General features: G+C 41.5%; 1 protein-coding gene across 2 annotated transcripts; it reads left to right on the top strand.

Moving 5' to 3' along the window:
* Positions 1 to 441: 441 nt before the first annotated feature.
* LOC124258332 lies at positions 442 to 16,619 on the top strand. Of its 2 annotated transcripts, XM_046692420.1 has the most exons (5): positions 442 to 590; positions 7,961 to 8,414; positions 9,823 to 10,335; positions 11,233 to 11,268; positions 16,218 to 16,619. In XM_046692420.1, exons 2-5 carry the CDS (start codon positions 8,393 to 8,395, stop codon positions 16,277 to 16,279), a joined length of 633 nt encoding a protein of 210 aa, XP_046548376.1. In that variant the 5' UTR covers positions 442 to 590; positions 7,961 to 8,392; the 3' UTR covers positions 16,280 to 16,619. The 2 variants fall into 2 exon arrangements, with proteins under 2 accessions (XP_046548376.1, XP_046548377.1); XM_046692421.1 differs by lacking the exon at positions 11,233 to 11,268.
* Positions 16,620 to 27,026: the final 10,407 nt, after the last annotated feature.

Raw genomic sequence — 27,026 nt, 5'->3', positions numbered from 1 at the left:
TCTCGAGCATTGCTTTAATTCTTTCACTCCACGCACAGCGTGCATTAATGCACGTACAAAATTGCAATGAAATATTTTGAATGAAATCCATACTTCCAATTAAATCTAAATATTTGTATAATAAGACATCAAATTAAATGTAAATCAGAAGGGAAATTGTTCTATTGCATTGCAAACGGAAAATTTTCTACTTTTAAAAAAAATCAATATTTCATCACTGCCATTTGCTCTGTAAACTCAATCAAGGTAAACGCTACACACAAACTCTAAAAAGAGGAAGTTGTTGGATTTCTCTGACAGTACGACCCCAAATATTTCGCTCCTGTCAACGCAAGTTGTCAGAAAAAGCGGAATAACATTTTCTGCATAGCGATCACTTTGCTAGCTAAACGGTAGCCTAGCTACTTAACGATGCGGAACGACCGGACCAAAGGGAGATTATCCACTTCGACGAGAGCAACCCGGAAATGATACTGGAGCGAATATCAACAATTATTTAGAGTGAATATCCGCGAATTTAATCCTGTGACAATGTAACGACGTGGTGGTCAAACCGCAGCACGACTATAGATGACTCCTGGCTCCATAAGGTAAGTGTATCAGATAGAATTCTCCCGTATTGCGATAATCACTTCGCGACGGATCATGCGTGCATATAATGTCTAATGGCACACAGTCTGGCTGAAGCGAGCGAGAGCGGACCACACGTGGTTGCCACCGTACAAATCATAGCTGTTATTCAGTGAAAGGGATACGGTGTAACACCTTTCATTTGTAGGATTCGGCGCCAGTGTTTAAACCTGGGTACATGCTTCACAGGCAATGTTATGAGCAAGTATAGAACGGCAGGCATAACTGTTACTTTGTAGCCTAGGCTCGTCCTTATCATAAGATCGGGACCGATGATTCATTGTTATGAATGCCTTAAAGACGCACCGTCGGATTTTTTTTTTTATACTTTTGAAAAAGATGTAATCAGTTTTAATCCAATATTATATTAAATATGATCAGAATACGAATTGTAATTATAACAGTTTAGACAATGTCATGATTCTATAGTCCTATATGTTAAATTCATATTATTTTCTGTATACATGTATATCGACTGCATGTTTCTTGTTTAACGCCGCACTCAGCAATATTCCAGCTACATGGCAGCGGTCTGTAAATAATCGAGCCTCGACCAGACAATCCAGTGATCAACATCATGAACTTCGATCTACGCGATTGGGATTCGATGACATGTGTCAACTAAGTCAGCGCGTCTGACCACCCGATCCCGTTAGTGTCCTCTTACGACAAGCATGGGTTACATATTGACAGTAACTAATCTATATATGGAGTAATCGAATTCAACTTTTCCCGTGATGTATCGATAGCGCTGACAGGTATTTATATTTAATTATGACACCTGGAATTCCCATTAACCGTATTTATTGTTGTTCAGGCACCAATCAATTGTTTGCAGAGCGAGTGTATAGTCATATATAAGAATATATCAATGCTGGCTGTGATATGTAAATATAACCATACCCACTGCAGCGTGAAGACTATCTGATGCAGCGTTTTATGTTGTCATGTTGGAAGAGATGTGTGTAAAAATACTTTTCTTATTTAATTTTTTTATTTTACACTCTAACATGGATACGTGTTCGTTCATGTGATAATTCGGTATATATTTCTCGTATCTAATTATTGCTAACCCTATGACATATATACGTGTTCATTCGTGTGATAATTTTGGATATACATTTATTTCTCGCAGTTAACTGTTTTACACTATAACATTGTACTTGTTCGTTCATGTGATAATTCATGATATTGGTGAGGTGAGGTGAAATTGGGTTTAACGTCGTGCTTGAGAATATTTGGCTCATATGACGACGTGCATGCGTGTGTATGTGTATGTGCGGCTGCTTGTACTAGCCCAGACTGAAGCAGGTTTTTATAGTGCTAGCCCACTGAGATACCATGCCGCAGTGAAGCATGAATACCCCACTCAGACACATTATACTGACTCCGAGCCGACCAGTCCTTGGTTTACCCATTAAATGCCGAGCGCCAGGCAGGGACCAACAAGTACCATATTCAAACGTCTTTTGGTATGATGCGGTCGGGGATCGAATCCGCGACCTGCCGCTCTCCGGGTGGACGCTCTAACCGCTACACCACGGAGGCGGCCTAATTCATGATATAATATTTCTCGTATTTAATTGTTTTACACTATATCATATACATGTATACGTGGTCGTTCATATGAGAAGTCGGGATAAAGATAGCATATAATTAGTCGAGAATGTATTCAGGCAACTATTTAGCAGGAATGCCACTTCATGTACGTGTTTAATCATACAGTGGGTGCCACTACCCAAACGTAATGTGGTAGACCCTGGGGCAAGGTATGGATGGGTGTCAGTTGCACGTAATTACACATCAGGTCATTTCATGTGACTCGTTACTATTGATTCCTCGTGACACTGAGTCATTCAACTTCCTGATTCGCGGCATGTTCAGAAAACGGAATTTGGGACTTTTCGAAATACGCACTTGCATACAATAGGATGAAATTTAATTACTTTGGCCCCTGACTTCACACCCAGGGACAACTGCAGAAAAACATGACGCTACTAATATTGTAAAGGCAAGATATTGATCTCAGTCGTGTTTTTGTTCACCTCTTTACTCCCCCTTCCCCGCCCTCCAAAGATAAAAAGATTATCCATGAGAATATCTGAGAAAAAATAGCTTTTTCTTTTGGTTGTTGAAAAATACATCCTGCGAGATGATTTTACGGGGTATTTTTTTAAAAAACAACCGTAAAACCATCTTTTAAAAAAAACACCCTAAAACATTATTAGTTCATGATTTTCAATTATTTACGTATCCGTGTTTTTTTTAGCTACAGCGTATATGTTTTTTTTGTACGAACGCCTGCAGAAAAGGGTCAGTGACAATGATGTTATTGTGTTAATTTCAGACTTATTCAATGTTTTATGCGATGCTTAAACCATCGAAATATTTTCAATTTTAAGGTACAGTAAACTACATTGTTTGGATACTAAATTGTGAAATACAGGGAAGCGTTGGTTTAGTTCTCCTGTAGTTATACCTGTTTTTGGTGCCATGAGGATTCAAGGGGATGTGGGAGGAGTTATAGCTCCCTGACTCCTCATGATAACACATGGTACGAACCAATGGTATAGTGTTTGAAATTCCCGCCTGCCCGGGTCTATTTTCATCTCGGACGGTAAACTTTCAAAAGTAGCCTGTCCGGTGGTCTGGTAGATGTTTTTACCCCTAACAGAAAATATTTCATAATATCAGACAGGTTCTCTTGTCGTCAGTTTGAGGTGTTTAAGGTATTATGATCATTATGTTAAACTATTTACGACTGGACAGTTCATTTTACAATAACCAATCACAACACATGTACTTTCAGTTTACCTAAACTCTTTGCATTGCCTGTTTGTGCTATGTTGTTCATTGCGATGCTTGCAAACAGTAAAGTATTCAGAAACCTGATTTTGGTTTTCATTGTTGAAAACCGGACTGGCAAGTGTGTATCCGGACTTTATTAAAGTTACCAGTCCGGCTGTCTGGCTTGGAATTTTGGGACTTTTTAACACTGCCAATGGTGGATGAATTCCGGACAGCCGTGCTATAACGGCACACATTGGTGATGATGGCATTGAACAAAATTTACTTAGTCACTCGCCCATCGGATGTGAGTTCAGGTTAAGACTCTACATATGAAGGTCTATTTAATGATGGCAATCAATATGTCGTTGTGCGGAGCTGCGTCCATTTGTCAGACCAGGATCCGCTTCAAATCAAATTCCCGATTTCTCCTTCGGTTTAATCGTTGTTTTGTCAACACAATAATGTGGTTATGTATTTCGACATCAGTGGCTAGCGAGCAGTATCGCCTGACAAACATAAGGTGTATACAAAACATGTATTACGCGTCTGTGCGTCTTGGCCATGTTCCTTTCACATAATTAATTAATCGCCTTTCGTCGAGTAACATTGCATTTTAGGTTTTTGTCTCAGAAGCCAAATCAAATTCATAAAGAGGTGTCGGTCATAGAACTGCCTATCTGTTTATGTAAAGCTGTTTGACATGTATCCAATTTTGCAACAAATATCCACCGTGGAAGGTGAGCTACATGTACTCATTCCTGTATGTCAAAGTGTCAGTGTTTGTCACTTACCGGGAAGGAAATGCATGACACCTTTCCTTATACCTATAATCACCTTCACTAGGACCAGCTTGAAGAGTGAGTGAGTGAGTGGGTATGGTTTTATGCCGCTTTTAGCAATATTCCAGCCCGGCGAGGGACACCAGAAATGGGCTCCACACATTGTACCCATATGCGGAATCGAACCCGTGTCTTAGGCGTGACGAGCGGACGCTTTAACCACTAGGCCACCCCACCGCCCACCAGCTTGAAGAAACTATAAATTTATCATTAACTTCAGCGATAATCACTACTCGAAGGAACCAAGATTTAATTGTTTATTTGGCAGCCATTATTTGGACATAAATATCGTTTATAACGAACATGCTTATGACGAACTGAAAGATATAACGAACTGGTTTGGGGCTTCCGTACCATGCTGTACATTTTAGTCGAAATGCATATAACGGACAATGGTTATAACGAACTAAATGTGGTGATCCCTTTGAATTCGTTATTACCTTTCGTTATTCGTCGTTTGTTGTAATGATTTTTACTGGCTTAGGATCGATGCATTGTAATTGTCGGTCGGTTTATAGCAATACTTTGAATACAATTTCAGTGTTTGACATCGACCCAAGGTCATGACCGTAGCCTTTATAATCGAGTGTGGACATTTGAGGTATTGAGAGCAACGATCCGTCCAGATACAAAGACACGAAATAAACCATGTGGTAAATTTGAGTGCCGCTCTCGACCAGCATAATATAGTGGAATCTTGTTCAAACCCAAAGTCCCTTGGCCGCGTCATGGTTTATTAGAAGCAGGGATGACAACAGCATTGCAAACTATAAAACAAAAGTGCCGATACTTTCGCAATACAGGGTAGAAAGTCCTTTGAACTGGAGTGCCATCGGACCACTTTGAAATAAGTATGAAATAATATGTCACATTTGAAATACGTTACCGTTGCCTTCAGGAAACATGCACTTGGAAATGGAAACTCGACGTCAGATACCATCTGAACATATGTTCACACCAACTAGGGATGCAAATATTTATCAAAGACGGGCTTTTGTGAGTAATCCATGGTTTGATTCATGTGTTGTTGTTTAACGTCGCATTGCAATATCTAAGCTTAGTAACCAAGTCCAGATCAGACAATCCAGTGATGGCTGTTATGAGCATCGATAGTTTGGGATACGATCAAATGCTTGAACCAAGTCAGTGAGTCTGAACACTCGACCCCGTTAGTCGCTTCTTACAACATGCAAAAATAGCGGAGGTAGTTACCATCCCAAAACACTCAAACGTGAGCATCTAATTATCACATAATGACTTGTCATTCCCGCAAGTTCCATTTCCTGGGAATATGCGCATTGTTACATATTTTACTGTATAAGATCAGTATTCTGTCAGTCGAACAGTGACAGCAGTTAATGCAGCAAACTGAAAATCTGTGTCTTAGTCTGTGGCCTAAGTATGTACAGGACCGCCTCCGTGGTGTAGTGGTTAGAGCGTCCGCCCGGAGAGCGGAAGGTCGCGTCATAAGACGTTAAAATATGGTACTTGTTGGTCCCTGCCTGGCGCTCGGCATTAATGGGTACACCAAGGACTGGTCACTGCGGCATGGTATCTCAGTGGGTTAGCACTATAAAAAACCTCCTTCAGTCTGGGCTAATACAAGCAGCCCCACTTACACATACACACGCATGCACGTCGTCATATGAGCGAAATATTTTCAAGCGCGACGTTAAACCCAATTTCACCTCACCTCACATAAGTATGTACAGGCAAAATACAAATTGTTTAGTCTATAATACGCAGATAGTTTATATTTGCCTTTCGATCCTCCCATCAGATTCACTGCCCTTTCTGAAAACGACTATATCCATGCGATTGTTTCAATTATAGGAAAAGGCCTCAAGTCGAGAGGTCTTCAAGCAGAGATGTGAAAACTCATTCCGCTAGAAAGACGTCCTCGCTAATTGTTTTCCATTTTTTATTTCTAAAGCTCATTGTAAAATACATTAGCTAGGCAGTGACTTCCAGTCTCTTTGACATTTGTTTTGATAATGATAATAATTATTCCTGTAGCTTCGTCAGATTCCTGATGGTTAAATCCGACTTAGTCAGATCGCCGATTAACGACGATGGCGTCATCTTTCTTTGTAAACTCTGAACGTAGTGCCTATACCTGACCTTTGATCTTTGCATGTTTATCCGTATATGACCCTGAAGAATACCTGTTTTGTCCGTTGGCTTTTTCCTGCCGACAAACCTACCATTATGTGCTGAAAGGAACAGTCTTTCACATCACAACTGCTTATTATGACGCTATAGGTTAAATGACATTCATTGTGGCAGTGCGCAATTGTGTAGATTGCTCGAGCGATAAGGGCATGATTTATGAGCACATTCTAAATGCAAACTCACTTATCTCTGAAGAGAAGGAATTTTATAACCAAATGAACTGCGCCGTCCAAGGGCTAAGCATCTATTTCACATGTGCACCCCGACATATTTACTTCCTAAAATAGTACAGGATGACTTCGAAACCCTAGCAATGGCTGAAGCCCAGGTGTCCACAAAAACAGCGATATTGCTGGAAGATTGCTGGAATATTGCTAAAAGCGGTGTGAAACTTTATTCACTCATTATGAGACCCGAGAGGATAAAGTCAGAAAGGAATCCAACTCAAGTCTAGAATCATGTGGCAAATTTAGACTGAGAAAATTAGGCATTTGTGTTTGCCGTAATTGGATATTTTGTACTTTGAAGATGCTATTAGAGTAGAGCTACTCCATTTCTTCAGGTTAGTATAAAAATAGTATTGCTATAAATGGTTGTCACCTATTCTCCTTGAATTCCTACCCACGTTCAGATTCACACGTGAGCACTGAGCTGTCCGACACGTTTATCTCTGTAAGACGCTTATTGTCACAAATTGATATATGACATTCGACTTTGAACGATCCAAGGCGGCCAATTTTCACATTTGCATCCTCTGTGCACGAAAAGCCCAATACTTCAAGTCGACAGGATAATCTATACTCCCACCACATCGGTATTCGTTTTAGAAAGGCTTCTTGAGACGAAGCACAGGCACACGTTCAGAGCCCCAGAACCTCTGAGTATTTGTGCAAAATACCTAAATACATTGGCATTTACCCTATTTATTTTGTGTTGCTTGACACTAATCGTAATTACCCATTTTGTAATTCATTGCATGAACTCTACTGCAGTGAATAAGGCGCATTCGTATATTGTCACTTCGGACATGCACCTCACATCGTATTTGTGACACATATGGGCAGCACATGAACAGGAGTAGTCTGTCATACACACCCTGAAACAATTATATCCAAGAAAGCCCATGCAAGTCTAGAATATGTGGCAAGTCTAGATTTCAAGAGTTTCAGGAGAATGAAGAAAGTCTCAAGGCTCCTTTTGATTATGTTTTATATTTATTATTTATGAACCGTTTTTTCTGTAAAATATTATACTAGTATGTTCATTTCAAAGACTAGATGTTAGTCAAGAACAGGAGCAACTTGACAGCATTTTAAGAAGAATTATTTTATGATATTACGCACCCACTGGTTTGGAATGCTCGTAAGACTGGACTCTGTGAGACAAATTGAATAATAGAAGAAACAAACATTATTTATAGAATAAATTAGAATTATTATATATCATTTCATTATAATTTAGTAATTATCAACTCAGTGGCTAAACATATCTGGAGCATTGTATTAGTTTTGTCTGTTCTCTACTTGCAGGCAATAATGTGATATGAGTTCACACGATGTTGTTTTCATCAAACCATGGAATCAACATTGTGTTGAGCGAGAACAACTCGGTAGCGTCATGGCTTCTGAAACAACACCAGGGATTGTGTATCACCAACAAGCCTATGTTGAAAGGAGGACATTGTGAATCTAACGGTACAAGGGAGTGGTCACCTGGCAATCGGCCTTCTTCAAACTCTGCCCCATGATCTGATCAGAACGGGTGATGGTGGCTCGCTGCAAGATGGCGTCCACTGGCATCGTTTCCGGTTCAAAAAGGACCACACGGTTATCTCCCTTCAGAGAGCCAGTGCCCAGACGGTGACCGTGCACCAAGGGAAGGAACTCGTGGATACTGTTGAGCATCGTCATCTGAGCAAAGGAGCGGGGCTATGGGTTTGCCTGGATGTTCAGTCTGGCGATATGAAAATCAAGATAGATTCTGGTAGGTAATCTTTAATATATATTTTGTTTTTGACTTTGATGTGTGTACATGAATTCATCTATATCTACACAGGCCGGCTATAGCTGTGTCAGTTAGCTTACGGGAAACCGATAGTTATCATTTCGAATCTAAGAATGGTTCCCAGTATGTCTCTGGTATCGTTGGCACCAAAGTGTTAAAGTTTTCATCATACAAAATAACCGGCCTGCCTTTATGTGACTGAAATAACGTAATTATAGCCGCGTTAAACACTTTCAAGTACATTTACTACGTGTACCCAGGAGCTGACATCAAGATTGCATTGTCTTTATGACGCATAAGATCTGGTAACAAGTAGGGGGGAAACGGTACGCTCTTACCACGGTATGGTACGTATTGCGGTACAAGGCCTTCGGTTCGGTCCGTTTCGGTTCGGTATATGAGAACATACTTCCGGGAAAATAGCGGCCGTCCAGCAAAGAATTTCGATTTCTAGACATTGTGAAGAATTATAAAAAGGTTAATAAAATGACCGTACGAAAACAGAAAATACCGCGGGTTTTTTACTGCATTACGGTATACCGAATTCTACTAATACCGCGGTATACCGTTTCACCCCTACTAAGAGGTGTCGTGCATGTCGTATATAGGGCACGCATCAAGTCATGTCATCGGAGACTTAGATATATCTTCTTCATATAGCTGTCAAGCCATGGTGTAACTGACATAGTTGTTTCTTTAGTCTGAAGGAGTACCATCCCTCCTGATCGTTTCCTACACCCTGCAACAATTTCTTCCCATGTGTGCATGAAATCCGTGAAGATCAGGGTTAGAATTGATCTTCAGTAACCCATGCTTGTCGTAAGAGGTGACTAACGGGGTCGCGTGGTCAGGCTCGCTGACTGAGTTGACGCGTGTAATCGTATCCCAATGCGTAGATTGATGCTCATACTGTTAATCACTGGATTGTCTGGTCCAGACTCTATTACTTACAAACCGCCGCCATATAGCTGGAATATTGCTGAGTGCGACGTTGAACAATCAACCAACCAACTACAATGTTGCTTGCCGTAACAGGCGACTAAATTCAATTGGGTAGACTTAGTGAATGGTGTGCCATGGTTCTCCGAAAGTTTTGGACATTGTTCCTGTTATCAACCACTTGCTTGACTCGACCGGATTCGAGTGTTTACAGGCTGCCCTGACCCCCCTAATGTTAGATTCATAAGCAAAAATATATTCGAGGAATTGTTTTTCGAGAAACAGCTTTTGATGGGGTTTTTTCAATGTGCACGATGATGCTCACTGTAATGATCTGAATACTGCTTAGATAAATTGTTATATGAAATAATTAGGGTTAATTTTTGTAGGATGTCATAGGTTACTTTCAAACGATTCTAAAGACAAGATTGCAACTTCTTGTTTTCAGAGACCAGCCAGAACCAAGGATGTGGCTTCTTAATGAACGCTCCACGTACCATTGCCTTCAGCGAGACCTCGGGACCAAACATTGTGATCTCTAACGACACAACAAGCGCAAGTCTCGTCAAGCCTTACGGTGGCGCCCTCTGTGTAATAGATCATCCGCTCAAGAAAGGGGAGGCAATCCACTTCAGCATTGCTCAAATGAATTTCACCTCAGTTGCATATGTGAAAGTCTTTCTGACAAATATAATACCTGTTCTGTTGACATTGAACAGTGGTGTGGACACCACAGGTAGGCTCTTCCCGTTGTTCAGTATTGATGTTGATGCAGACCTCGATGTAAAGCTGCAGATCAAGGGCGACGGACGCGTGACCTACAGGGTCATGACTGTCAAGAAGAGTGCCGCTGTACACGGCCTTGACCTGTCAAGGCCAGTCTTTGTCTGTATTCAGCTATATCAGGTCAAGGTCAAGTTGACTCCACCGCCACAAACAAACGAAATGGATGAGTACTATGGTGAGTAACAAAAATGGAAATGTCGCCGAAAATTCTATCTTGAATCCCTTGACCTGAACAGGCTGTCCTGACGTAATGGCCATCAAACAGCATTCTCTCTCTCTAAGGGGCGATGGGTAGCCTTTTGGTTAAAGCGTTCTTTCGTCACGCCGAAGACCTGGGTTCGATTCCCCACATGGGTACAATGTGTGAAGCCCATTTCTAGTGTCCCCAGCCGTGATATTGCTGGAATATTGCTAAAAGCGGCGTAAAATCCATTTCACTCTATTGGTTAAAGTGTTCACTCAACGCCACTCACCCACATCACTTCAATCTTTCCAGATTGGGAGCGGTGGGGGAAGCCTATTGGTTAAAGCGTTCGCTCGTCACGCCGAAGATCCGGGTTCGATTCCCCACATGGGTACAATGTGTGAAGCCCATTTCTGGTGTCCCCCGCCGTGATATTGCTGGAATATATCAAAAAGCGGCATAAAACTCACTTCACTCGCTCACTCACTCACTCACTCTCTTTGTGGATTGATTCATGTTTTATAACAATAATGACAATGCCTACACAGTATTGAGTTAATACAGTTTTGTTTCTTGAATCAGAAGGTATCTCGTGAATCTTGATTGACGACTGCACATTTGTAAGAATGAAGATTCACTGAAAATGTATTCAATAAGCGTCACCGTTACTGCGTGATTAGTAGTTTTGAAGTTACTATATACTGTACTCACGCATTGCTTGCTAATGTGCATGTCTGTTTAAAGTAAAAGTACCATTCAATACTATAGTTGTAAAATTATGATTGAACAATATGTCCTATACATCCCGTTATTGTTTGTCATATACTGTTGCATAATTTGCAGTGAATATCATTTTAAAATAACAATAAGTCAAATCGTTATATTTAGGTTCAGTGCCATCAACACCACTGGCTCTGCGACCAAGTAAGTGTCTCTTGTAACTGCATTTCAATAGATTCGTTTATATTACTCTATGGGACCGGTGATTTAATATTCTGTAAGGGTTGGGGTACGGGAGGGTCGTTTGGGGTGTAATTTTTAAAACGAATTTTTCTCCTGAAAATAATGAAAGAAGACTCAAATTAAGAAGACAAATGCTACTACAACGTGATGTGTAAAATTGTTTGATTTGTTTGTATTGATTGATTAAATGGTCCCAAATATGAAATATCTAGGCACGTTTACACTCTCTCTAGATATTCACCTGTAAACATTAGCACGTGCACAAAACTCTCTCTGTGTAAGTGTATACTCTTAAACATTAGCATGTGCACACTACTCTCTAAATATACACCCTTAAACATTAGCATGTGCACAATACTCTCTCTCTGTAAGTATACACTCTTAAACATTAGCATGTGCACACTACTCTCTAAATATACACTCTTAAACATTAGCATGTGCACACTACTCTCTAAATATACACCCTTAAACATTAGCATGTGCACACTACTCTCTAAATATACACCCTTAAACATTAGCATGTGCACAATACAATACTCTCTAAATATACGCCCTTAAACATTAGCATGTGCACAATACTCTCTAAATATACACCCTTAAACATTAGCATGTGCACAATACTCTCTAAATATACACCCTTAAACATTAGCATGTGCACAATACTCTCTAAATATACACCCTTAAACATTAGCATGTGCACAATACTCTCTAAATATACATCCTTAAACATTAGCATGTCTAAATATACACCCTTAAACATTAGCATGTGCACACTACTCTAAATATACACCCTTTAAACATTAGCATGTGCACAATACTCTCTAAATATACGCCCTTAAACATTAGCATGTGCACAATACTCCTCTCTATACACCCTAACATTATACAATGCTCTCTAAATATAAATATACATGTGCACTTTAACATTAGCATGTGCAATACACTACTCTCTAAATATACACTCTAACATACCTTAAACATTAGCATGTTAAACATTAGTTAGCATGCACAATACTCTCTAAATATACACCCTTAAACATTAGCATGTGCACAATACTCTCTAAATATACGCCCTTAAACATTAGCATGTGCACAATACTCTCTAAATATACACCCTTAAACATTAGCATGTGCACAATACTCTCTAAATATACACCATTAAACATTAGCATGTGCACAATACTCTTTAAATATACGGGGGCGGTGGGGTAGCCTAGTGGTTAAAACGTTCGCTCGTCACGCTGAAGACCCGGGTTCGATTCCTCACATGGGTACAATGTGTGAAGCCCATTTCTGGTGTCCCCCGCCGTGATATTGCTAATAGCGGCGTAAAACTAAACTCACTCACTCTAAATATACACCATTAAACATTAGCATGTGCACAATACTGTGCCAATAATTATACACCCGTAAATATTCATTCTGTATATGCTCGACAAAACATCCCTAAAGATTAGCATATGTACTGTATACTCACTCTTTAAATATACGTTAGTTAATTAGCATGTGCTCTGTAGGGACAGTTTATATAAGTGAACATTTCAGGTGATTGATATATGTTCAAACTCTCAACATGGAAATGTTGGTCGCTCTTTTGGGGGGACGGGGAACCTCACGGCATCTGTGCCTCTTAGATGGGTGGGTGAAATTGTCGGTGCAAGCCATCCATATTGAGGTAGTATTCTGTTTTCTTATTATGACAATTGTCCAGCAATATGTATATGTTTCATTCGCTGTACGCAGCATGGCCAAAGGTTTCCGCTGTCAGGATTTCAATAGCGAATGACAGTAACTGATATGATGGCTACAATAATTTTCATAGTCGTGTCGTCGGAACCTTTCTCAAAAAAGTATCTCGAAAGTATATGGTGTCGAATGAGCCCCGGATGTTTTTCACGACATATTATACTTATAATACACCGGCTAATAAAGCTTGTGTTCGTAGGGGCGGTTAACCATACTCACCCAGCCTCTAGTCATAGAATACATATCACCAGACCAGTAAAGATCCGGGTTAGAATTGGTCTTCAGTAACCCATGCTTGTCGTAAGAGGCGACTAGCGGGATCGGGTGGTCAGGCTCACTGACTTGATTGACACATGTCATCGTTTCCCAGTTGCGTAGATCGATTTTCATGCCATTGATCACTGGATTGTCTGGTTCAGACTCGATTGTTTACAGACAGACGCCATATGGATGGAATATTGATGAGTGCGGCGTTAAACAACAATCAATCAATCACTTATCACCAAGTTTCTAATTAAAATGGTCTGTTTAAATTCTCTTGTTTTTAATAGAAATAGGAAATTTCAATAGATTTTGAAGAAATGGGCTAACATTATGGTTGATAGCTAATAGTGTTACCACAGTGCAATCACATGGGGATGAAGTATTGTAAAACGATTGTCCTCTGATAAGATAAGATTGTCCGTCATTCCAAGTAGTATCACAGTACATTAGAAACAACCAGAGTTGTCCGTTCATAAGTTATGGCTGGTGTGTGTGTGTGTGTGCGTGCGTGAGTGTGATGTGATGATGATGATGATTTTTTTGGGGGTCACCCATTTTGTCCTGGGGAGCTAGTAGGGGGGTCATCAATTGTGTACACATGTATTCGTCAACAAAGTGGCAGTAAACGCAACTGTTTTGATATTGTCATTATCAATATTTACAGCTTAACTATATTCTGTCCCTTTTGACAAAAATATGATTGACACGATTCAGGAGAAACAGGGCAAATATGTCTTGCATATATATGCTTGCATCCAAAGTACCAAATTGTTCTACTCTCCATTGTTCTTGGTGCCTTAGGTTTGGAATCTCCAGATTTGCTAAATGACTAAAAGAGTGTCCGGGTTAGCCGATGACCACATACGGCCCTTTATGACTGTCTGGGAGATGCAGAGGGCTGCAGTGTTGGGGAGTTCCTGGGTGAAGTCCCATTAGCTGTTTTGGCTGCATGTGAAGGCGCAGTGATCCCGAGGTGATGAGGACTGGTTGGTTGGTTTGTTCGCACTCAGCAATATTCTAGCTATAGGGCGACGGTCAGTAACCAATCGAGTGCGGACCAGACAATCCAGTGATCAACTGAATGAGCATCAATCTACGCATTGGGATACGATTACACGTGTCAACCCAGTCAGCGAGCCTGACCACGCGACCCCGTTAGTCACCTCTTACGACAAGCATGGGTTACTGAAGATCAATTCTAACCCGGATCTTCACGGATTTCATGCACACATGTGTGACTGCTTGTGGTAATTTAGACTTGCTTGCATGGCGCCTGTCAACATGCAGGGCCAGTCCTTATTTCATTTAACGCTAAGACAGGATAGCGATACCGACTTTCTCAGTAAACCTTAAAAATTATTCCATTCATGTTATATTTACACACATATGAGTTGATGAGAAGCCAAACCAGCCTTACTGTGCCAGGATCACCCAAAATGTCCTCGCTGCATTTATGTATTTTAATCTGTAAAATAATAATAACTTAGCCGATCAAGAACAACACTGTCGATCCTCACTTAACGGCCCGGACTAACACATTGCTCACTCTGGCTGTACCTGATCAGCAATAACATGAAGGTATTGATGGAGAGACGGAGCCGTTTGGAAAAAATATTTCCAAAAAGAATACTAAGCCTTATGATATTGAAATCCAGTCGCCTGCGGTGTAGACACAGACGCCACCATTTCCAAGGAAATGTCAGCTCTTGCATTAACGCTGTACCATGCAGGAAAGACCAGTCATGTTCTATATTCTGGCATTATGAAATATGTGAATGCGATAGAAAACCCGGAAATTATAAACGTCGCGGGCTGAATTGCGTTTGACGGTTATGAGTTACGAGAACTGAAATTGAAACTCATTTAGACCAAGCGTAGAAGCTAGCAACTGGTTTTTAAACTTTTGTGCAGTAATTCAATATTACTAGGGCTCTTCCTGCCAGGCGTATTGCTTATAATACGGGATGGGATGGGATGACTGAGCTGCTGTTGATAGGGGCTTAAAACACAACGTGGGGGCACTGTTGTCCCTATTTGCATCCCGTGAAACTTAAGAGGGCGGGGTCGAATCCCGGATGGCTCGGGGTTTGTTTCTTGAATTGTCAGCATCATGCCCGTCTTTATCGGGATTCAACAAAGTGGTTAATGTGTTACCATCAGCTTGATCTTACCTCCCAAGCTTACAAGCAGGCATACCGCTCGTACTTTGGCCTCGTTGTTAAGGTGCTCGCTCGTCGCGCCAAAAGCCCGGGCTCTATTCCCCACGAAGGTACAATGTGTGAAACACAACTCTGATGTCCTCCGTCGTGATATTGTCCAATATTGCTAAAACCGCGTAAAATCCAATTCACTCATCGTTCGTACTCACGTAAAATCACACTCATTCATTCATAAAACTAATGATGGGTGAGTGAGTTTAGTATTACGCCGCTTTTAGCAATATCACGCCGGGGGACAGAAATGGGCTTCACACATTGTACCCATGTCGGGAATGGAACCCGGGTCTGGCGTGAGGAGCGAACTGTTTAACCACTAGGCTACCCCGCCGCCGCGCCACTAGTGATGCGTGGGTGGCGTTTAACGCAGATTTCAACCGTATTCTAGGTACATGTATATGTCGGTATGTCAGCTAAATGTGGGAGGAAAGCCCGAAGTAACGCAAGTCTTAGACGTTCACGACTTCGGCGAATTCCACGGGAGTAGGTATGGAACTGATGAATCGGACTGAAACGGAATTCGAACCAACAATCATAGGTTTCTGGCGTGCCTAAGGGACGAAACTCATGCAGCTACTCTTGCTCTTCATTGAAATGAACTCCCGACTGGTATCATCGAGGAGACCTAAACATATAATTCAAATGTCGTTTTACAATATTAAAATTATGTTTTATCTTTTTCAGTCCACTCTTCTCCGCCTTCAATCGGAAGACCTCCCCGAGACACGCTTGTCAAGAAGCCTTGAAGACATCATAAATACCGTGTATTGTATTTTTCTTGTGCATACGGAACGCTGATTTTTGTAATTTGAATATGTATGGCCAGTTTCAAAAAAGCACGATCTGTTTACGGTCATAAAGGATCTTTGTGGTGGAAGAGTCACCTCCCTTTGTACACGGGGGTGTGGGGGGTGGTTGGGGGTGTTGACGAAGTTTATGTTAATTTCGAAGTCAATTCTGGAGGTTTCTTGTCATGTAATCATCTTGGAGGTGTATAATGTCATATTTTCGTCGTATTTTAATCTCGACTTTCCCTTTGTCAAAGTTTTATCTATTACTCTTTTTTGAATAAACTATGTATATGTATTATGTGTTTGAACGTCCCTTGTTCATAAAGGATGGCAGTTTGCGTTTCATGAAATATTCCAAATATTGTTAAAACTTACAATGAAACAAACACCCGATCCCGTTAGTCGCCTCGTGCGACAAGCATGGGTTACTGAAGACCAATTCTAACCTGCATCCTCACGGGTCTCCTCCCAACGAGGAGATGCTGAAGATATAGACTTGGGTTCATTCCATCCTGCGTGATAGAGACAGTATATTTTTGAAAACCCGGATGGTATTTTGCATGCAAAATTACCACGTGAATATTGTGTCAGCGTTCGTGCACATGTTTTGTTTGTTGTTTAACGCCGCAGTCAGCTTTTTTTCAGTTAAACGGCGGCGGTCTGTAAATAATCGAGTCTGGACCAGACATTCCAGTGATCAACATCATGCAGTGATCCCGAGGTGATGGGGATTGGTTGGTTGGTTTGTTCTTAAACACCGCACTCAGCACTATTCCGGCTATAGGGCGACGGTCAGTAACCAATCGAGTGCGGACCAGACAATCCAGTGATCAACTGTATGAGCATCAATCTACGCATTTGGGATACGATGACATGTCAACCAAGTCAGCGAGCCTGACCACCCGACCCCGTTAGTAGCCTCTTACGAGAAGCTTGGGTTGCTGAAGATCGTGACGGGTTTCATGCACACATGTGTGACTGCTTGTGGTAATTTAGACTTACATGAAGGGCGGTTTTATGGTGCTAGTCAACTCTGACAGTAGACACCCACCCAGACACATTATACTGACACCAGACCAGTCCTAATTTCCCTTAACGCTAAGGCAGGATAATGATACCGACTTTCTCAGTAAGCCTTCAAAATTATTCAATTCATGTTATATTTACACACATCGAACTTTTGTCCTGTGCCTTGATGGAAGGATGGGTTGGTTATTGTTGGCTGTTCTATGAAATCTTGATAGTTAACATGACCTGTTAGCCATTTGATCAGTTAATACTGCACCCTCAATGGTGCCATCAAAACAGACGCGAAAAATGAATGATAGTTATGTTTGTAAATAAATTTCCCAAAAGTTCAAGAAAGTTTTCAAAAGTGTTTTCTGTTAAACTTCTTCTAACATCTTGCTCTTCCGACACAACGTTTTGACCTTATCATCCATCGATCCCTGGAGGCCAGACATTGTGTATGATAATGAGAAACGTATTGGCCGCCTGGCTGTAATTGAACCAGTTGTTGCGACAAGACGGATCACTCGGATGAATAAACAGATCAGTATCGATTTCTCCTTTACTAATGTCCCCTTCTATATATAAACACCGTATTGTTGTGTATTTGCACGTACAGATTATTGCGTTTTGATAGTTTTGTTTTATGCGTGATGTCGCACGACACTCTTCGCTAAACTGATGACCAGTTTCATATGCCTCATAGCAATTTAAAAAAGATCCCTATATTGTTAATTTGGTAACTTAATTTCTTTGTGTGTTAATCGTCAATATGTGGAGATGGTGCGGCTCCTTCCAGGGAATAAAATGTTTTGCTTGGATACGGAATTTGATTATTTTCAGTCTTCTAGTCTGCCCCTAACGATTATAATATGTCTTTTAGTACCTTTTACCTTTTTGATAAAAACTATACATAATTGTAGGTTATATAATTACTATTCATATCATCCTTTTTAATCTACAAATTTTTAACTGTCTGCTAGTTATTCCAAAAGTTTGATCCGACTTTGTTATACTAAGCTTTAAATCAACTTCCACGATGAAGAATCAGTGTTACTATGATGTTAATCACATTTTCCGGTCACTTTTAAACCCGCACATTGAGCCTTATTCATTTCTTTTTAAAAGAAAAATGATTTTCAGTTTGTTCTCCTAGAGTCAGTACTTCCTTCACCAGTTTACAAGCCCTATATTGTATTGTAAGTCAGTGCAGTCATTTCAGTTTGTTCTCCTAGAGTCAGTACTTCCTTCACCAGTTTACAAGCCCTATATTGTATTGTCCTAGAAGTCAGTCAGTCATTTCAGTTTGTTCTCCTAGAGTCAGTACTTCCTTCACCAGTTTACAAGCCCTATATTGTATTGTAAGTCAGTGCATCATTTCAGTTTGTTCTCCTAGAGTCAGTACTTCCTTCACCAGTTTACAAGCCCTATATTGTATTGTAAGTCAGTGCGTCATTTCAGTTTGTTCTCCTAGAGTCAGTACTTCCTTCACCAGTTTACAAGCCCTGTATTGTATTGTAAGTCAGTGCGTCATTTCAGTTTGTTCTCCTAGAGTCAGTACTTCCTTCACCAGTTTACAAGCCCTATATTGTATTGTAAGTCAGTGCGTCATTTCAGTTTGTTCTCCTAGAGTCAGTACTTCCTTCACCAGTTTACAAGCCCTGTATTGTATTGTAAGTCAGTGCGTCATTTCAGTTTGTTCTCCTAGAGTCAGTACTTCCTTCACCAGTTTACAAGCCCTGTATTGTATTGTAAGTCAGTGCGTCATTTCAGTTTAATGCGTCAGATTAGTTTTGTGCGTCAGTTCTGTTCACCACGACAGTCAAGCTCAGTGAGTCTGTTCTGTGCGTCAGGTCAGTGCAACTCAGTGCGTCATTGTAGGTGCAGCTCAGGGCGTCAGCTCAATGCGTCAGTTTAGTTCAGTGCGTCATTTAAGCTGACCATGTCAGCGCAGGGCGTCAATGCAGCTCATTGTGTCAGTTCAGTTCGGTGCGTCTGCTCTATGCGTCAGTTAAGCTGACTGTGTCAGTTCAGTGCGTCACTTAATCTGACCATGTCAGTTTAGTGCATCAATGCAGCTCAGTGTGTCAGTTCAGTTCAGTGCGTCACTTAATCTGACTATGTCAGTTCAGTGCGTCACTTAATCTGACCATGTCAGTTCAGTGCGTCAGTGCAGCTCATTGTGTCAGTTCAGTTCAGTGCGTCACTTAATCTGACTATGTCAGTTCAGTGCGTCACTTAATCGGACCATGTCAATTCAGTGCGTCAGTGCAGCTCATTGTGTCAGTTCAGTTCAGTGCGTCACTTAATCTGATCATGTCAGTTCAATGCGTTACTTAATTTGACCATGTCAGTACAGTGCGTCAATGCAGCTCAGTGTTTCAGTTCAGTTCAGTGCGTCACTTAATCTCACCATGTCAGCTCAGGGCGTCAATGCAGCTTATTGTGTCAGTTCAGTTCGGTGCGTCTGCTCTGTGCGTCAGTTAAGCTGACTGTGTCAGTTCAGTGCGTCAGTGCAGCTGAGTGGATCAGTTCAGTGCGTTAGCTTAGTTTAGTGCGTAAAAGGTCAACGCAAATGTTTTGTGTATGTCCCATTTATGCACAGACTGTCCGTATCCGTTTATGAGCAACCGGATTTCGGACCAAAAAAACCCTGCATTGGTTGGGGTTTTCATCCTCAACTTTATCTACTTCCTCAACGTTGGTGCAGCGTCCTGTTGAACGAATACTCCATTTCCTCTTCATAAGTGAGATGAGAAGATCCGTGCGTGTCGGCGACGGAAAGAGCTTTGGACAAAATGTTGCGCACAAGTCACCAGATTTGGTTTAAAAACAGATTTTATTTATATCCAAAATAGCTCAACAGATGTGCGTTATGGAGGCACAGAGCTCAGTTTCACCAGCATGGCAATTCCCGTCCTCATACAGCTGAGAAAAAAGATCGAGGTCGCCAGGATATTGAGACCGACTGAGCAGCTGCAGGAAGATGCTACCAAACGTAAATGACATTCAGAACCACAGCAACTGCAGCAATTACACCAAACTCTTCATGGCGAATGGGTATCGTTCTACAAGGTGTCACCCGCATTATTCTTAGTTCCATTGCACTGGCAGGTCCAGCGGACTTCCTCTTCCCAGTCACCTTACATATACTGGCCAAAAAAAGAAACGCATAACCAAAATATAACTTTACCTTTACGTGTTTTATAAAATCGGATTACCCAATAAATAAAGAATGTACAACAACCAAATTGTGCACTGGGTTAGACACATGTTTCCTCTACTACATGCAGTCATGTAATGCTCAAGGGGACATCTGTGTCTGTGACGGCACTGTGACAAAGTCAGTACCTGGTGTGACCACCACGAGCATCGATCACTGCTGTGCCCCGCCTGGGCATGGACTGAATGAGTCGTCGAATCTGGCGTTGTGGAATCCTTCTCCACTTATCCTGCAATGCATGGCTCAGCTGTTGTAGCGTTTGTGGTTGAGGCTGTCGGCATCGTACACGTCTGTCTAGCAGATCCCACAAATGTTCAATGGGGTTGAGATCCGGCGATTTGGATGGCCATGGCAGCACATTAACATTGTTGTTGGCAAGATAATCCATGGTAACACATGCAGTATGCGCTCTGGCGTTGTTTTGCTGGAAAATCTCTCTTCTGGCGTCAGTGGCGAGAATAAGGTGACGTTGGAGGATTTCATCACGGTAGCGTACAGCAGTTACATTTCCCTGCACGGGCACCAGATCTGTCCTACCTTTGAAGGATATGCCCGCCCACATCATGACACTTTTACCGCCGTATCTATCGACTTCACGAATACAGTGTCGAGTGTAGCGTTCATTTCTCCATTTGTAGACACGCTTCCTACCATCATGGCGATACAGCAAGAACCGTGACTCATCACTAAACCAGAACCTCCTCCAGTGCACTAGGGTCCATGGTCGAACGTTTCTGCTCCATTGCAGACGTGCACGACGATAATGATGCCGCAAAACAGGCGCTGTATATGGTTGCATTGGTGTATCCCATGCTATCGTAGGCGATTTCTGATGGTTTGCGCTGATACTCTACGAAGCCCAGGAACATTGTTGGCTGTGTACGGTGCACTGATTGTCCGGTTGCGCAGATGCAACACCCGGATGAAGTGGTCCTGCGCCAGAGTTGTGACCCTTGGTCTACCAGTTCTCGGTCGATCACTTGCAGAGTTGTGGAGTCTGTAGCGCTGCCACAGTCGACGGTAGATGGTACTGTGCCTCACGTTGAAGTACCTGGCTACTGATGACTGACTTTCTCCAGCTTCCAGACGTCCAATGGCTCTGTTTCTACAGTCTTCATTCAGCCTTGGCATCTTGAGGGTCGCATATACGGAAAAGCTTAGAGTGATTCGCAACTGGACTGTCAGATTTTTATACCCACCGGTATGAAGTTTTAGTACCCGTATTTGCACGTGCAACATGCTTACAGCTTTTTCTCCATGCGATTTCTCCCAGATTTAATCCAAGGTGCTGTATTTTGGCGACAGTTCACTAAATGTTGCGTTCGTGTGCAATGAATTAGTGTAAGGGCTGCATTCACAGTTAGCAATGACTTTTATATTGATTTCAAGCCTTCATCTTGAAAACATTCTACTTTGAGAAACAGATTTTAGCTATGCGTTTCTTTTTTTGCTCAGTATATTACTCGGCCAGGTCACTTTGTGATTTTGGTACCATCTGGCTCTGACCTTGTGTGGGCAGGACTTGTGGGGCAGTCGTTCAGGCCAATGGTGGACACCAACACTACTTCACTCGTCATCTCAACTGCTGCACTTGAGATAGTGACATAACGCTCACATGCAAGGTCATATCCGTGGTCATGCCGAAGACCCGGGTTCGATTCCCCACGTTTGAAACCCATTTCTGGTGTGATATTGCTGGAATATTGCTGAAGCGGCGTAAAACCAGACTCACTCACTCCGTCAACGTCTGATGACATTTGTTTCACTCTATAATTATGTAATCTTCAAAAACCAAAATAAATGTCCGTATAGAATTTTCTGTCATGGGGGAAATATTTTCAAGTTAGAAATATGTATGCACGGTAGGGATACTGGTGTATGAGTGAGTGATGTTTAGTTTCACACCGCTTTTATCAATATTCCAGCAATATCACGGCGGGGGACACCAGAAATGAGCTTCACACACATTTTACCCAAGTAGGGAATCGAATCCAGGTCTTCGGCGTGACGAGCGAACGCTTTAACCACTAGGCCACCCCACCACCCCTATTGCCCTTAACGGTAAGGAGGATGGGGGTTGGGGGTTGGGGTGGACATTAGTAAAGGAGAAATCGATACTGATCTGTTTATTCATCCGAGTGATCCATCTTGTCGCATCAACTAGGACAATTACAGCCAAGCGGCAAATACATTTGCCATGCTTTCTCAGTTAACCTTCAAAATAACTCAGTTCAAGTTATATTTACACACATCGATCTTTTGGCCTGTGCCTTGATAAAAGGTAAATGGATTTTGTTATTGTTTTATTGTTTGTTTATCTATGAAACGCTTGCTAACATGACCTGTTAGACATTCAATCAGTTAATACTGCACCCTCCATGTTGTCATCAAAACAGACGCGAAAAAATAATGAGAGTTATATATGTAGATAAATGTTACAAGAGTTCAAGAAAGTTTCCAAAACTGTTTTCTGTTAAACTTCTTCCAACATTTTGCTCTTCCGACTCAACATTTTGACCTCTTCATTTACCCATTTAATCCATATGGGGAATCGAACCCAGGTCTTCGGCGTGACGAGTGAACGCTTTAACCACTGGGCCACCCCACCGCCCCCGGTGTATGAATGACTGACTAACGCATTCGCAGACCTTCATCAGGTGCATGTATTCCAACCAGGTTCCCGATCCACAAAGCGTTCGTAAAGTTACGACCTGTCGTAACTTTAAGTTTGTCATAGGCTTACGAATGTCTGTGCTACGAACGTTTTGTGGACCTAGGTCTCCTTTCACGAAGCAACCTTTACTAAGGTTAACCTTAACTCCCATTCTTTAACACTGCAGGTTACATTAGTAACTTACGATCACCTTAGTGCTTTGTGAAAGGAGGCCCAGGACACCCCGCACACCACAGTTTACTGGACACATTCAAACGTGTCTCCCTGTTACGCCTACGAGCTTGAAACTTGACTATCGCGTACGTATAACACTTTAGAATCTGTATACTACTACACGAATTGTTATTGTTTATTAACCCGGAAATTTAAGCTTAACATGCACATTACTTCCGGCTCACCATAGTTGAAACGGTGTACCTACTGAACTGCCGGTTGGTGAATCTCATTTAGCTTCACATTAGGCCGCCATAAGTTGATCATTTATTTAGTGGAATAGCCGTTTTGAAGTTGGTTATACTTTACACCCTGTACTGGCCCTCCTTGCTAAAGAAGTTAATGTTATATAATATCCTGATTGGATAATAATCAACAATCTTTCGTTCTCGCGCGATTCTCTCTGTGTCCGTTTGTATGTTAATCAGTTGATATTTTTCTGGATTGGAATATGTCAGAAATTTAAAGCGGAAAAACAAGATGGACTGGATTATATATTTGTTGTTCTGTGTCAACAGTAACCAGAGACAGCATATCGAGGTAAATTACAGCTGTCAACGTGGCGCTTATTGATAATAGAAAACTGTGAAAAGAGTTTGTAATTGTCGTGTTTTGGGCCAATGATAACTATTACCACGCGATACAGTGTAATTAAAGTCACCCGCCATCCGCGCTGATTTCCGTCTCGTCCATTTCAATTCGCTTTTGTCATTTTACGTCTTAATCATATCACTGATTTGCCAACGTTTCAGCGGCTCTGCTAAACTCGACTGCACATGATGGGTTATCATTCTGCTCGTTAAGTACGAGTACGCTTTTGTAAGAGGTGTGGTTAAAATGAGTTTAAAGCTGTGTTCAAGAGTAGTTAATCCTTGAAGTTCGAGAAACCCTAGCTCGTAAGAGGTAACTAAAATGTCATCGTATCCCAACTGCCTAGATCGATGTTCATGATTTTGATCACTGGGTTGTCTGGTCCAGACGGTACATACTGGGTTAAAATTGATCTTCAGCAACCCATGCTTGTCGTTAGAGGCGACTGATGGGTACGGGTTGTCAGGCTCGCTGACTTGGTTGACGCATGTGCGTTGATCGATTTTCATGGTGTTGATCACTGGATTGTCTGGTCTGATTATTTATAGCGGCCCTTGGACCCCGACCTCTCTAGCTTTTTCTCTCTCTTGAGGTTGGAAACTGTATATACCTGTACCGATGCAGAGAGTGCAAATACTCCCTGATCAAGCATTCAAGCAAAGAACGGACTGCAATCATTCCTTTAGCCCTTGGGTTTATGTCACTGTGAGTTTGACTACAGGATAAAAATGTTCCAGTTATTTGTCAATCGGTAAAATGTTCAAGCACTGACTCATGGTTTTTCTAAGCGTCCATAAAATCATCTGATTCCGCCTTGTAAAACTACGTTCAGCGGTTCGTGGAATGTGACTCCTTTTAAGTAGTCATTTTATATTAACGTATTAAATAGCATAGTGGAATATGGGACATAATTGTGTCTAAGTGTCTAGGCCAGGAGCATTAGACATGACATTGGAAAAAAATAGTAGAAAGCTGAATTTTTCAGGAAAGCTTCAGAACATCATTGCCATGTACAAGATACAAAGTTCTGCAAATTCTACCTTGTGGCATTTTCAAAATGGCCGCCAATTTCAAGATGGCCGCCAAAATCATTAAAATGATTATGCAAACAGATATTTTGTAAATAATTATGCCATGTGATATATCAAATGAAAGCTCATCTCACAGGGATTCCAAATATATTGATATCATGCCTTGTGCATTTTCAAAATGGCCGCCAATTTCAAAATGGCCACCATTGTCCTTAAAATAATCAAAATAATCTCACGAAAATATTTCTTTTTAATTAACCATACCTTGTGATATATTAAAAGAAAGCCCTTCTCACAAGGAATCTAAATATATTACTTTTAACACCGCACATACATAAGACAATTAAATTTGGCATGATAACCACACATTTTATGCTTGTGCTTTTGGTACCAGACGTCAAAATGGCTACTCATGGTTGGTTAATCAAGACAGCTGTGGTCACCAAATTGATGGTAAATCACTTGTACAATTATCAATGTCATCATTTTTAGTTAGTAAATTTTGAAACTCACTGTAATCTTCACTCTTTGATTGATGTATCAAAAGGTCTTTTTGTCAATCACAACATCTCATTCTTCAATACAGTACATTTTGGCAGGTTGGCAATCCTCGACATCCAGTGCAAAGCAATGTGCACTCAATTCCTGCTCTTCGACAACTGCATGGTCTCCTGCACTCAAACTTGCATCCACAAGATATCATCTTCAAGACTTTCTCTGGAGCAATTGCTCTATCTGTCTCAATAGGAACAAGGACCCCATCCTTGAATTGCCATCCCCACTCTGTTGGTGAAAGCTCATTCCCTTGCCATTGCTGAACCGTATGGTACACACGGTAGCTGTGGAATTTAGCGGCTGCTGAAGTTGGGGGAAGTGATTCCAGTTTGAAACCTGAAGAGGACACAGAGGCTCGATGAATGGACTTGAAGTACATGTTGTTCGTCCAGTGATGTTGAGTCCACAGCTCCATAGAGTTTAAGCATGAACATCTCTCCAACTTGTGCAATGCCATCATTTGAACTACCAAATTGAAGGAAAACATCCAAGCAATCCCAATTGGACCTCTCCTGGAATAGAGCAAGAGCTTTCTTTTCCCCTGATTGTAGATGGCTGATGCTGTATCACAGCCTGTTATTGCATGAACAAACATCAGATGCTGTCATATATTGGGCATGGTTTTCTGTAAAGATCCATGTCATTTGTGGCTTGTGCAATCAACATTACCAACAGGTCCGTGTCGTTCCCCACGACAACAACAGGTGATTGGTTGTCTCTGGCCTTGTTAATTGCAGTTGAAGCAATCAAGCAGTCAGCATCAGCAGGGCTCTGTTGCACAGCTAAATCTTCTCTGGCAAGTCTTCCCTTCAATAATGTTATGAAGCGACCTTTGTTCTTCTTGTTGCTCAGAAAAGGTTTTGATGAAGTTGTTACTTTCATGTCTGGCTCAAAAATGATTTGAGATGATATGTTCGGCTGAGCAGATTTTGTGGAACACGCACTGCCATATCCATCACACACCACTGAAGATGCTGAACCGTAATGTTGAAGCACAAATGACACATAGCTATCACATATCTGGCTGTATGTAGCATCCGTGGGCCAAGGCAAACTTTGTAGCAGGTGGCCACCGTCAATGACATAATGCGCTCCCTTTGGATGGTCATTGTGGACTTGGACTTGTGATTTCAGTTGATTAGCCAGAACACTCTTCATATTCTTTCGCATCATCTTTCGTCAAACAAGGCAGGTGGTTGCTTGGCAAATTCATGAAGTAGGTACAACTTCATCTCTGACTTATCCTCTATCACACAGGTGACTCACATGAATAGCATCACAGAGTTTACTTGGACTGGCTCTCCTCTGATTTTGATTTGATTCTTTTCCTCACTGATACTTATCACCTTATCTTTGCGCTTCAACTTTATGTCAGCAAACATCTGACCTGTCACTGCTGAAGCTGCC

This window comes from Haliotis rubra, unplaced genomic scaffold (assembly GCF_003918875.1).
Source record: "Haliotis rubra isolate DU_JTF1 unplaced genomic scaffold, ASM391887v1 Scf69, whole genome shotgun sequence".
NCBI lineage: Eukaryota > Metazoa > Mollusca > Gastropoda > Lepetellida > Haliotidae > Haliotis > Haliotis rubra.
The sequence above is the reverse complement of the archived record's forward strand: the minus strand, read 5'-3'. Positions and strand labels throughout refer to the sequence as shown.